At 33.9% G+C, this 13,295-nt stretch overlaps 1 protein-coding gene across 1 annotated transcript; it reads left to right on the top strand.

Moving 5' to 3' along the window:
• Positions 1 to 11,524: 11,524 nt before the first annotated feature.
• TAAR1 (trace amine associated receptor 1) lies at positions 11,525 to 12,541 on the top strand. The gene has a single exon (XM_044671704.1). It carries the CDS (start codon positions 11,525 to 11,527, stop codon positions 12,539 to 12,541), a length of 1,017 nt encoding a protein of 338 aa, XP_044527639.1.
• Positions 12,542 to 13,295: the final 754 nt, after the last annotated feature.

Raw genomic sequence — 13,295 nt, 5'->3', positions numbered from 1 at the left:
TTGAAATGATTAAACAACAAAAATATCAGCTCTTGGGGTATGTTCAATTAAGGCATTGATATGGTTCTAGCCTGTTTATTTGAATTCATGCTAACTTCCCAAATGAGACTATTCTTTTTTTTTCAAATTTCTATTTATTTATTTAAGAATATTTTTCCATGATTATATGATTCATCTTCTTTCCCTCCCATCCTCCCTCCTCTCTCCTGTAGCCTGGATTTTACATGTATCATTGATCAAGATCCATCTCCATATTATTAATCCAAACAGAACTGTTCTTGCAGGGATCAGAACTTCTTCTTGTCTTTTGTGTAGTCCTGCTCTCATTCAGAGAGAAGCTTCTTAAGTTTTCCTTTGTATTTTGAATTGTTATTTGTTCTCACATGACTTTTAAGTCATTGTTGATATATATGTAGCAGGCCTGGGCTCATCTGTAACCCTTCATGTTGCTGTACTTAACTGGAAGTCCAATGTCAAAGGACTTTTTCAAAGAATTCCTCTGCATTCTCTCACCCCACAAAATATATCACTAAGCCCAATTTATCGAAGCTTTTGATTTATAATTAAGTGGTTAGGTAAGGTCTTGAAGGAATACTAGTACACTTTCTACTATTTCTAACTTCACTATCTTGCTATTGCTTTAAAAGTAGAACTATCTAGTTCTTTGCTTTTTATTGCTAATACAAAGTTTGCAAAACATTTTATATCTCATTGAGTCTATGAGGAAAATATAGGTATGAAAATCCCCATTCTTCACCTTTAAAGGTACATAATAGTAACCTCAGTCATATAAACCAAAATAATTTGTTTATTAAAATGATGGTAGATTTATGCAAGTAGGAATTAATACACATGACTTTAAGCAAAGAAAAAAATGAAGAAGCAATTTTCACATATGTCATTAGGTTGTGAAAGTCAGTACCAGTGCTTTAATCATTACAATGAAAAGTACCAGCTAGAGCACTTGGGGGTCAAGGTATACTTGCTGTTAGCAGCCTTTAACAGACTAAAGAAAAAACTTTGCATAAAATATAGGTAGTACGTATCTAACAAATATTTTCAAAGACAATTATGGTCATGTTAATGGAATTATAAAGTAAAATATTTAAAGCAGAGTGATATTTAGAATTTTTAGCTACTTCTAGACTATTGTGATAGTAATTTATGAAAAATTGACATTATACTTTCAAACCTTTTGTGGTTTCCTACATTTTAAATTTAGATCTTTGTTTTTAATTAACCAGAGATTCTCAAAGGTGACTGCTAAACAGAGGAAATAGCATATAAAGTGAATAAAAACTTTAACTTTCAAATAAACCTTTTACTTTTACAGGAAGAAATATAGACTAGCCTACCAAGATGTCAGGATCAAAGGATTAGCGCTGAAAGGAACCTTAAGAAGTCCAATGCCTTCATTTTCTAGATGAGGAATCTGAGGTTCAGAGAGTTGAATTGAACTGGCCAGGGCCACATGGCTACTGTGTCCAGTGAAGAGGTGCACAAGTCTTCCTGACTGCAAGTCCAGCTATCTATGTCCCCACACTGCATTTCTACAGAACTTAAAAAAGAAAAAAACAACCCTTTGATGTTAAAGTTTGTTTCAAAAATAATTGGAATATTTATTTCTTGTACTCAAAGGAAAATATTATAATTGAAAGAGAGAGCTACTGAGCATGTACAGCATGACTGATTGATGAAATTTCTATGAAGAAGAAGCTTCTTATGGAAAGGTATGATGATGTGTAATAACAGAACTCTGCTCCTCAATTTGGAGCAGGTACAGACATTCTATAACTGACTTCTCTGTTGATGATGTGGTAAAAAGATGGATTGTTGATTCCCCATGGAGCCAGAAATGGGGTGCCTTCAAAATGTGCTCCCCAAGGGAATGAGTTTTATATATATATATAAATTCAAAGTGTCACTACTCAAGTTTGAGTCCAAACTCTCCAGGGACTAAGGTAATATAAGACACAGTGGGCCCCTGGGTGTTAGGGGGAGAAGAATGTCTGCTTCTCTTTCTGCTATACTTTTGTAGGAAATATTCCTCTGTAGAAGCTAAATGGTATTAATTGGTAAAATGGAACTAGGAATGCTATTCACTGTAAGTAAACAGTTGGGCAGCACATGGGAATGAGAACTCTAATCAGTGAAGTATAAGAGAAAGATACCCCCAACACCTCAGGAGTATCTTAGAACTCTTAAGGGAAGATGTATTTGGCATAACTCCAGAAACCGTAAATATTAATGTACGTATGTGTCAGAAGAATAAGTCTTATTAAAAAAAAATGAAGGTTTATTTGGGTTAATGTGAGTTGAATTCATATTATTAGACTAAACTCTATGAGCTTAAGTAAATAGAGACTATGTCTTACCTAACATTTAAAATTTCCTTAGACTCTAGCATAGTGTTAAACCCACAACAAGAACTTAATGGATTGGGAGAGTAAGGCCTGAGCTTCTCTATATGCTGGAGTCTCATCTAGGATAAATCTGGAATCTTGTATTTATGGGGAATCCCTGGAGAGATTCTCTACCTGGGACTTTCATTATTGGATACTCTAGATTGGGGGTTCTCATTGAGGAAATCAGCACCTACTCTTCAACCTATAGTTTTTAGGCTACTCTTTAAGATTCACCTTACAATGTTCAAAATGATTTTCAAGGATATTTCTTGGGATCCTATTGTCTTTTCTTTTTATGGTTCATAGCCTGGGTTTTTCAAAAATGTTTCTTAAATGCTTTCTATCCAAGAACATTAAGTTCATCTCTTTGTGTTTCCACCTTGTCTTTCCTATCTTTTTATGATATTGCTGTCATTGTACCAATGATGAATTTGTATGTAAGAAATAGTGTATGGCAATAATCCTGATAAAATTAGGAAGGAATCCAAAGAGTTATGTTGCTTTCCAAATTTTAAACACCTAGAAGTTTTTATCAAAAAACGTGCAAAAATTACAAAGAATCTTTATCCACTGATCAACCTGCTTCAAATATGCAGTCCTTTCAGCAAGGCATTAAATGGAAGAAATGTGTAATCTGAGATAAATATCATTATATATAAAAATAGAACACTTTATTAAAGGACAGGGGCAGAATCAAGAAGGTATATGGACCTTCCTAATCTCTACCAAATTATCCTCCAAACAACCTTGATGTAACACCTCAAAAAGAATTCTGGAATGGCAGAACCCACAAAGTGATAGGATGAATTAATTTTTCAGTTCAGAATAACTAAGAAAGTTGTCAGGATGGGATTGATGCTCTAAGGTGGGAGTGGAATGCAGACCAGTGCCCCAAGATAGGGCCCACCTTGGCAAGCCAGCACAGGCCTTGGGGGTATCAGCCACAGTCTGATGGGAAGGTGCCTAGACAACTGGTCAGAAGAAGACGATAGGTGTCCTTTTGTACAGGACTCTGTTGCATTGGCCCCTATAGATCCAGGTCACAGTTCCAGTAGCAATCCCAGGGTGAGGAGGAGCACTAGCCCACCAGCTATAAAACAGTATAAACCTTTTGACTCAGTGGTACCATTACTAAGTCAATATCCTAGAGAGAGAAAAACAAAAAGGAAAAAGGCCTCTATGTACAGAAACATTTAAAGCAGCTCTTTGTGGTGGTAAATAATTGAAAAGTGAGGGGATGCCTACAGGTTGGGGTATGGCTGAGTAAGTTGTAGTATGTGATTATAAAAGAATGCTATTGTGCTATAAGAAATAACAAGTCTGAAGATTTCAGAAAAACCTGGAAAGACTTACATGTCACTGATGCAGAGCAAAGTAAGCAGAACCTGGGGATTGTTATGCCCAGTAACATCAATATTGTATGAAGAACAACTCTGAATAGCTTAGCTATTATCAGCAATCCAATGATCAGAGACAATCCTAATGGATTAATAATGAAAAATGCCGTCTGTTTCCAGAGAAAGAACCAATGGAGTCTGAATCCAGACCAATACAGATTACATTTCACTTTATTTTCTTTTTGTTTGAGTTTTTTTCCACAAAAAGATTAATAAGAAAAAAAAAATGTTTTACACATGCAAAATCTATATCAGATTGCTTATCTCTGTGAAATCAGGGAGGGAGAGAATTCAGGATTCAAAAATTTTTTAAAAACTAAATGTTAAAAATTCCTTTCACATATAATAGAAAAAATATCATTTAAAAAAGAGCACTTTATTAAACAGCTAAACATAATCTTAACAACTATATCTAGTAGTCTAGAACTGCCTCCTCACTCAAGACTCTAGATTCAAGTAATCAGTTGTTCTTAGAAGTCTAGTCTTAGAGATTATCTTTTTTTAAAAATTATTTTTTTCCATGGTTACATGATTCATGTTCTCTTCCTTCCCTCTATCCTCCCTTTCCTGGAGTTCATAAGAAATTCCACTGGGTTATACATATCATTCACAACCTATCTCCATATTATCCATTTTTGTAATAGAGTAACCTTTTAAAACCAAAACCCCAAACTATATACCCATATACACAAATGATAAATCATGTTTTTGTTCTGTATTTCTACTCTTAACAGTTCTTTCTCTAGATATGGCTAGCATTCTTTCTCATAAGCTGGAAGGCTTTTCTTAAAAGGGTTTTTTCCCCCTCTTTGACTCATTATGTCCTCATTTCAAAGTATAGTCTGGGAAATCTTAAAAATAAAACTTAGGTATGGCTTGTATCTACCCACAAATGTAAGTAAAAGGGAGTCACAGACTCCCATACAAATGCTTAATTTTTTTCACTTTTTATTGTCATGCAAAACACACTTCCATATTGGTCATTGACATAAGAGCAAACTCATAGATAACCAAACCCCCAAAATAAAACTGTAAATACACTGATGCGAAATGTGACTCCAATCTGGAGGTGGCTCTCAATCCCCCTCATAAGTCTTTCAGGATTATCTAGCATGTAGCAAACTTGACTTATTCTGGGCAAACAGATTAATTGACCTCAGATTTTTTTCCATTTCTAACATTTGCAGTTATATATTATATGCCATTTAAATGATATAATTAATGAAAGAGAAAGAAATTTTGATTTGTTCATTCATTCTTTTGTAAACATTAGAATATTTGCCTTTTAATACTCGACAACTTGGGCATTTAGTTCTTTTAGTTTAGTGGTTGAAATCATTTGCTTTGAATGTGAATTATTTTAACGTGCAAGACATTTACAAATTGGGAACATTTTTTATTTTATAAAGAGATTTTATTTTGCCAATTAATTGTAATAACAAATTTTCCACATGTTTTCCAAAGCTACTTGATCCAAATTGTCTTCCTTCCTCACTTCCCTGAAGCCTGAACTCCCAAATAAAAACCAAAAAAGCTAAAGTAAAAAATCATATGCTTTGATCTACATTCTGAATCCAACAGTTCTTTCTTTGAAAGTAGATAGCATTCTTTGTAATACGGAATCATTAATACTTAAATGGAAATAAAAAGACTTTTTAAAGTCATATCAATGGGATATGTATTTGAACCTATCAATTGTTAACGGTCATGGCCCCAATAATTGGTGCCACATATTTAAAAATATTTTAAAAGTAAATTGCCATATTCTTATGTCTTTTTATTTAGTTTGCTCATTTCTATTTCCCCGATTCTATTTTTGAATGAAACACTTATCGTTTTCAGTGCTGTGAACCTTTCTTCAGAAAGATTTATTATCAGCTTATCTTTTTTCCAGTGTTTAATATTTACGTCATCCTGTCATCCAGCCCACTGTTAAGTAGCAACGAGCTCAAATCAGCAGCAGTCGGGTCTGTGGATTCTTATAAATTCATCACTCATAAACTCTTGTTGGTTTTTGGCCTCTCTGACTGTGTTCCACCTACTCCTGAGAAGGTATGTTTGTGGACAGTCACCACCAAGAAAATAGAAACAAAGGGCTCCAATCTGATAGATCAGAGTAGTAATTTGGAGGGAGAAGGGATTATGTTTTATATGTAATCAAATGAAACAGCAATGGTTTGGTAATGATCAAAATGTTAAAACTTAGTTTAATTCAAACGTAGCTAGTCTGGAGCTATGAACTTCTATAATTACAACTATTTAACAGACTTCATTTTCTTTTACCTATGAATTGAAAGAATGCTTATGTTTTTAAAAATAGACTGCTTTACAAGTACATCTTTTAAGGCTATTTATTTACTCTTTTTTGAATGTTCGCTTATTAAAATATGCAAAATGCTTGGGGGAGAGGGAAAATAAAATATTGCATTTTTCTACTAAACTTTGTTAAGCAAGGAAAGACTAGCAGTGCAATGATTGTCCAGATTTTATAGTAATCAGATCCTAATTAAATTTCTCAGTGATGTTGTCGTTAGAATTAATGTTAGAATATTGAACTCTTAAAGGCACAACTAAATTCTTGAATTTTTTTCCATTATATTTAGTTGATAGTTTTTGTTAAACTTTTAAAAAATATCTTCTACCTTAATCTTAGAAGATATTATTTGGTTTTGAAACATTTCCTTTTTGCCTTTTCACCCAAATGTATATGTTTGATTATGTATAAATAATAGCATATTTTCATATTTAAAAAATATTTTGTTGGGTGTAAATTCGTACTCTATATGTTACTTAAAAAGATCCCTCAATCTTTTGTATCTAGTATACTAATGGCAACTATCTATTCCTTATTTGGGAGGAGAATCCCAAATTGAAGAACATCTACCTTTAAAGTAGCTTTATAAAAGGAATATTCTCTCACCACCCTTTTAAAAAAGAATATTCCTAACTATCATATGTTTTTATTTTTGGTTTGGGAAATGTGACCACTCTATAATGTGTTGCTTCAATATATATTATGACACTCTGATTTCCCTTTAGGGTATTTATACTTTTGAATATTGACATCACGCAAAATTATGCAACAGAATAATTGTAACAATATTCTAATTTTTTGGTCAACATGTTTGCTTCTTGTTGATTTTTTGCTCATATTTATCTCTTTGAAACACATGTGTAAAGAAATAAGTGTATTTATATTTGACATCGTGGTTCCCATTTTGGTAGCAGAAAGTTTACTTACTGACTCATTATCATTAATATTGCTTCTGCTCAGAGCTATGGCATCATGCTGAAAGCATCCCAGGAGATCTGTTTTCACTTCTCAGGGACCTTTGCCTCTTCACCTTTCTCCTTGCTTTAATTAGCCTTTCTCGAAAGCTCCTTCAGTGTTGGGAAAGGGGTGCTAGTAAGCTCTTGCATTAAACACGGAGCTTCTAAGAGATTTGGAATTAAACCTGAACTATATTTTGAATCTTTAAAAAAACTAAAATTTTACTTTCCATATTCTTTCTTATTTCCATGCTATGAGCCCTCATGCTTCTCTTAGTTGTCACCTCCTTCCCATTTCCTCACTTGTTTAGAATTCTCTTGACTCCACTGGAATCTTCTGCCAGACACTTCCTTCCTTTCCCCTTTCAACCCATACCCAGATTTCTTCTTGTCTAACTTGCAAACTGATAAATCTCGGAAATTCTGAATTATAGTACCCTATCTCATGTTCAAAAAAATAAATTGTATTTATAACTTTTTTATCTTTTGTGCTACTTTCCTACATTAAACCTACATTATATAATTCTAGTCAGAATAATAATATAGCCATTGTTATTTTTTTTCTAAACCCTAACCTTCCATCTTCGTATCAATATCGTTTATTGGTTCCAAGGCAGAAGAGTGGTAAGGGCTAGGCAATGGGGGTTAAGTGACTTGCTAAGGGTTACACAGCTAGGAAGTGTCTGTATCCAGATTTGAACCTAGGATCTCCTGTCTTTAGGTCTGGCTCTTAATCCACTGAGGCACCCAACTGCCCCTGCCGTTGTTCTTAATATTCAATGAGAGTTCCCAACTTTCTACAGCTAATTCCCCTTGCCTCCTCCTTTCTACTTAACTGAATATTATCTACCTTTTCCAGACTTATTTTGGATTTTCCTTCAATCAATATCAATATAATAAACATTTATTAAGTGTCTACTCTTTAAAAGACAACATGTTCTAATAATCATATCTCCATAATCATGTCTATGGTGTTACTATGTTTGCTAACTCTTTCCATTCAAATATTAAATATGAACATCTGCAGAGGTTTACACTCAGTTAATTGAATCAGAACATTTTTCTACAGGTATTCAAACTAAACCAGGTCTTCTTATATATATTTTGCTTCTTCATGAATCATTTGAACCCCCTCTCAGAATAATGTTTTTAAATGGATAAAATAAAATATACAATATCACAAAAGAAACCAGTTAGGTTGAAATGCAGTTTCCAAATTTTTTTTCTGAATTTTAGAAAGTTCACCTTAAGAACCCCAATCCAAATAATCTTTGAAAGAAGAGAATTTCATTAAACTTAATAGTTTGTACTTTTATAGGTATATAGAACACAAGAAGGGCAACTAGGCTGCATAGGGGTTGGAGTACTGGGCTTAAAGTCAGGAAGATTCATCTTTTCAAGTTCAAATATGGCCTCAGACACTTACTGGCTGTGTCACCTTGGGCAAGTGACTTAACTAGGCTTACCTCAGTTTTCTCATCTGTAAAAAAATGAGCTGAAATACAAAATGGCAAAACACTACAATATCTTTGCCAACAAAATTCCAAATAGGGTTGTGAAGAGTTAGATATAACTGAAATGACTGAAAAAAAAAGCCAAATGAGTTTGAAGAGATCTTAAACGTCATCTAGGATGTTCAGCCTCTCAAGGAAACAGGTACCCAGAGGTCACACGTGTGCCAGAGTGAGTCTGAGAAACACTCTGACTACATCACAGTTCTTACTCATAACCAGATACATGAAAAGCGCAAAGAAAGTTCTCTTTGACTTGACTGAAAAATGTTTGTGACATTCTGAAGTGGGAGTGGGATGAGATGGATTCTGTTTCTTAAATGATTTCCCATTCTTGTTTTAGTCAGCACTAATTTTAAGCATGGTTACAAAATAGGGATAGAAAGTATTATTTACCTAACCTCTACCACACAAGTCTCTTAGGAAGCTATTCTTCAACAGAAGAGTTTTATTTAGAGAATAGCTTTTTTATTGAAATATTTTGTTTAAAGAATGGAGTTTCTAAGAGATAAATCCAACATGCTACACTTAGATATCAAGTGATTTGATTATTTGTGTAGAATTCTGTGCTCAGCAAAGGAATCAGACCTGGGTTTGTCAGGCTAAGTAGTTTTTGTTTTACCACTTGAATGTTTGGTGTATAAAAATGATAATGATCTAATTTGCTAAATTCTTGGCAGCTGGCATCATAAAGAATAAAAGACCACTCTGTCACATTCTTAGATAACTGGGCAAATCATGATGTTATAATAGATCCTCTAATGAAAAATATCAACCTATTTTAAGCAAAATAATTTCATTCACTAAGAAAACTTAAATGTTAAAAATGATGTATACTAAACTTATTGCTACCCAAAGTGATGCTGACAAGCATGGTTTGACTGAAGCTATCATCAGTCACTACATGTTTCTGATGGTGTCTATTGGTTCCAAGGCAGAAGAATGGTAAGGGCTAGGCCAGTGATGGGCAAACTTTTTAAAGAGGGGGCCAAAGGAAAGGAAATGCTCATCTGTCAGTCTGTTTCTAAGGCAACTCTTTGGAAGTTTGTACTGTATCCTACTCATTGTATTTGTCAGATTAGGAATAATGTCACGGGGCCCAATAGAACATTTCAGGGGGCCGCATCTGGCCCTCGGGCAGTAGTTTGCCCATCACTAGGCTAGGCAATGGGAATTAAGCAACTTGCCCAGGGTCACAAAGCTAGGAAGTATTTAAGTACAGATTTGAACCCAGGTCCTCCTGTCTCTGGGTCTCGCTATTAAACCTTTGGGCCACCTAGCTGCCCCCCCACACACACATATTTTTTTAATATAATTATTCTGCTGACACTCTATGCTTACCAAAGAATTAACGTTGTTGGTTATGTAACTTGTAGCCAGGAGAATACAAAGCAAGGAAGGGGTTAATTCCACTCTTCCTGATTCAGTACAGGAGTGCGTGGCAGGTGTGAATAAGCAGAAATGCACTAAATCATGAAGAGTGCCCAGAAGTGTCCTGAGAGATGTATGACTGGAAAAAGCAGGGGACTGGCCAATAATCTGGCCATTGGAGCCAATAATTTTTTTGGTATTGATATAATGCTAAGAGATCCAGAAGAAAGATCTCCAGCATGTTGGATAGATCCTCGGAAGAGAATTTTCAAACATGGACTAGACACTCACATAATGAAAGGGCATAGAAAGATTGCAACTTGTACTGTTAAGGGGACTACCTATACCAGTGAGATCAGAACATTACATTGAAGGAAAAGAATGTGTTTTGTACTTCTCTACTCAATAGAATAATTTTTCAAAAGGTTCTTTGTCCCTTTCCAAAATATATGACTTGAAATAAGAAACAGATGTTCTAGTTAAGTTGGCAGTAATGAAAATTCCTCCAAAGTAACTCCTATTTTCAATTTAACTTTCATTATTAAATTGGAGCAATGATACCCATGGGAACCAATTTACTAATAGACTAAATTGGAAGCATCACTTTAGGTGAAGAAAGGGTTAAAATCATGGCCAATTGATGGCACATGAGGTGTTATGCTACTTTCAACCACTTTTCAAAAAAAAAAAAAGCTTGTTTTGAAGCACTATGATCAGAATCTCATAGATTTATATCCTCTCTTTTTCAGGACTCTTAGAAACTTCTGATGAATATACTATATTTGTTGCTAATAGAATAAAGAATGATTTTTTGGAATCTTTTTTATCTAAGAGTTTGTTATTATTATTAATTTTGTTTGGAACTTGTGATCTTATTGAGACTTCTGGTGTGGAAATTCTTTCCATCAAAGTTGATTGGAAATAAATTTTAAATTTGCAATCTCAGAGAATTTCTTGGGGGCATTAAAAAGTTAACTGAACTGTCCATGATCACAAGGCTGGTATGTAAAAGGAGCAAGACAGGACTTAAATTCCATTCTTCCTATTCCCAAGACCTACCATCTAATCACTTACACCTTCCTGCCTCTGGGTTGATGCATGTCCAAAAGGGCTGCACCCTAATTACATATAGGTGAACATATAGTCTGAAAGTTTGATGTGGTAAATCTCAAATTTTAGGAAAAAATGTGTTTAAATAAGAAATGCCAACATGAAGCAAATGATTATAATATATGAGTTGATAATACAACTTCTACTTTAAAGGAACATTATTTAAAATATTTTTCAGCTTTTTTTCTTTAAAATCTTTCAGTAATAAACCATTTCTAGCAATTGTGGTTTTTTTTGAGGTAAAATGTCTTCCAAAATAGATTAAATGCCTTATATTAGCAATAAGAGTAAACAAGCAAATTCATGATTTAGATTTTTCTTTTTTCAGGTTTCTTGGATGGGTACATTCAATTGGAAAGGTGAAACAATTCTACTCTGATTATGGACATGGGACTAATGTTGATCAAGTAACATCTCATTCACTAAAGTAGAAATAACCTGGTTCAAAGGACTTGAGAATATGACATTTTGTCAGGAAGCAATAAATGGTTCTTGTATAAAGAACAGTTGGACAAATATCATCCGCATTCCCATGTACTGTGTAATGATACTCTTGATTCTCGTGACGCTGGCTGGAAATCTGATGGTTATTATCTCCATATCACACTTCAAGCAACTTCACACTCCAACCAATATGCTAATCAGTTCCATGGCCACTGTTGACTTTCTGTTGGGATTTTTGGTCATGCCTTACAGCATGGTGAGATCAGTTGAAAAGTGCTGGTATTTTGGAGAGGTCTTTTGCAAACTTCATACAAGCACTGACATTATGCTAAGTTCAGCATCAATATTTCACTTGTCCTTCATTTCTATTGACCGCTACTTTGCTGTGTGTGACCCACTGAGATATAAAGCCAAGATCAGTGTCTTGGTTGTACTTGTAATGATTGCAATAAGCTGGGCTGTCCCTGCCATTTTTGCCTTTGGGATGATCTTCCTGGAGCTAAACTTAAAAGGAGCGGAAGAGCTATATTATAAGCACATTCACTGCAAGGGTGGTTGCTTTGTCTTTTTCAGCAAAATATCTGGCATCATGGCCTTCATGACTTCCTTCTACATTCCTGGATCTATTATGCTGTGTATATATGGGAAAATATATTTCATTGCCAAAGGACAAGCCAAATCAATAAAAAATGCAAACCAGAAGATCCAAAATGCGTTTGAGGAGAAACAGCAATTTTCACGAAGCAAAGAAAAGAAAGCAGCAAAGACTTTAGGCATTGTGATGGGAGTTTTCCTTATTTGTTGGTGTCCATTCTTTTTCTGCACAGTCATTGATCCTTTTATGAATTACACCATCCCACCCTTTCTGAATGATTTACTGATTTGGTTTGGTTATTTAAATTCTACCTTGAATCCAATGGTTTATGCATTTTTCTACCCTTGGTTTCGGAGGGCCCTAAAGATGATTTTCTTTGGTAAAGTTTTCAAAAAAGACTCTTCTAGGTGTCAATTATTTTTAGGACTAAATACTTAGAAACATGTTTAATTTTCAACTGTATTTGATACTTATTTATAAACTCTGCAATCTGAGATGCCAAGAAATGAATGTATTTTAAAAATGGAAACTTACATATTTATTATTATTGACCTTTTGTAGCTATTTATAGAAAATTAGGTATGCTATCATGTTATTTTTATTTTCTAATGAATATAGTAGTATCTGTAATTTTTCCTAATCATTAGATGACCAGAACAACATATCTGCTGAAGTTATATTTAAAATAATTTATTTTCCCCCTAAAATCTTCAAGTAGTAAACCATCTCTAGGTATTATATTTCTTTGAGGTAGAGCCTCTTTTCAAACTTTATCAAGAATTAGTGGATTGGTTTTGTCAGAATTGAGAATAGTCACATATATCTATGATTCAATCTTCTCTCCTTTTCCCATTAGGACTTAACATACTTAAATTTGCCATTTAACATTCAAGAGGCTATCCTTTTCCTCTTGGCTACTTTTCCTAAAGTTATAATACATTAAATGAAATTGTGTCATAGTTATAGAGTTAATACCAAAACAAGTAATTTAACTTAAGATTCATATCAAAACTATGAATTTTCTGCTTGATATAATTTTTTGAAACACACTCTTTGTTCAAAGAGATAACATTAAACATTACATAGTATTTCTAAACTATTAAAGGATATTAGAGAATTAAATATCTGGACACAATATTTTGCCTTTCTCAGTAAGTCTTAACAAATCATCCATTGGTCCCAATACTTCCTT

Source organism: Gracilinanus agilis, chromosome 4, assembly GCF_016433145.1.
Source record: "Gracilinanus agilis isolate LMUSP501 chromosome 4, AgileGrace, whole genome shotgun sequence".
NCBI lineage: Eukaryota > Metazoa > Chordata > Mammalia > Didelphimorphia > Didelphidae > Gracilinanus > Gracilinanus agilis.
Note: the sequence above shows the minus strand (reverse complement) of the source record. Positions and strands in the feature narration are given on the sequence as shown.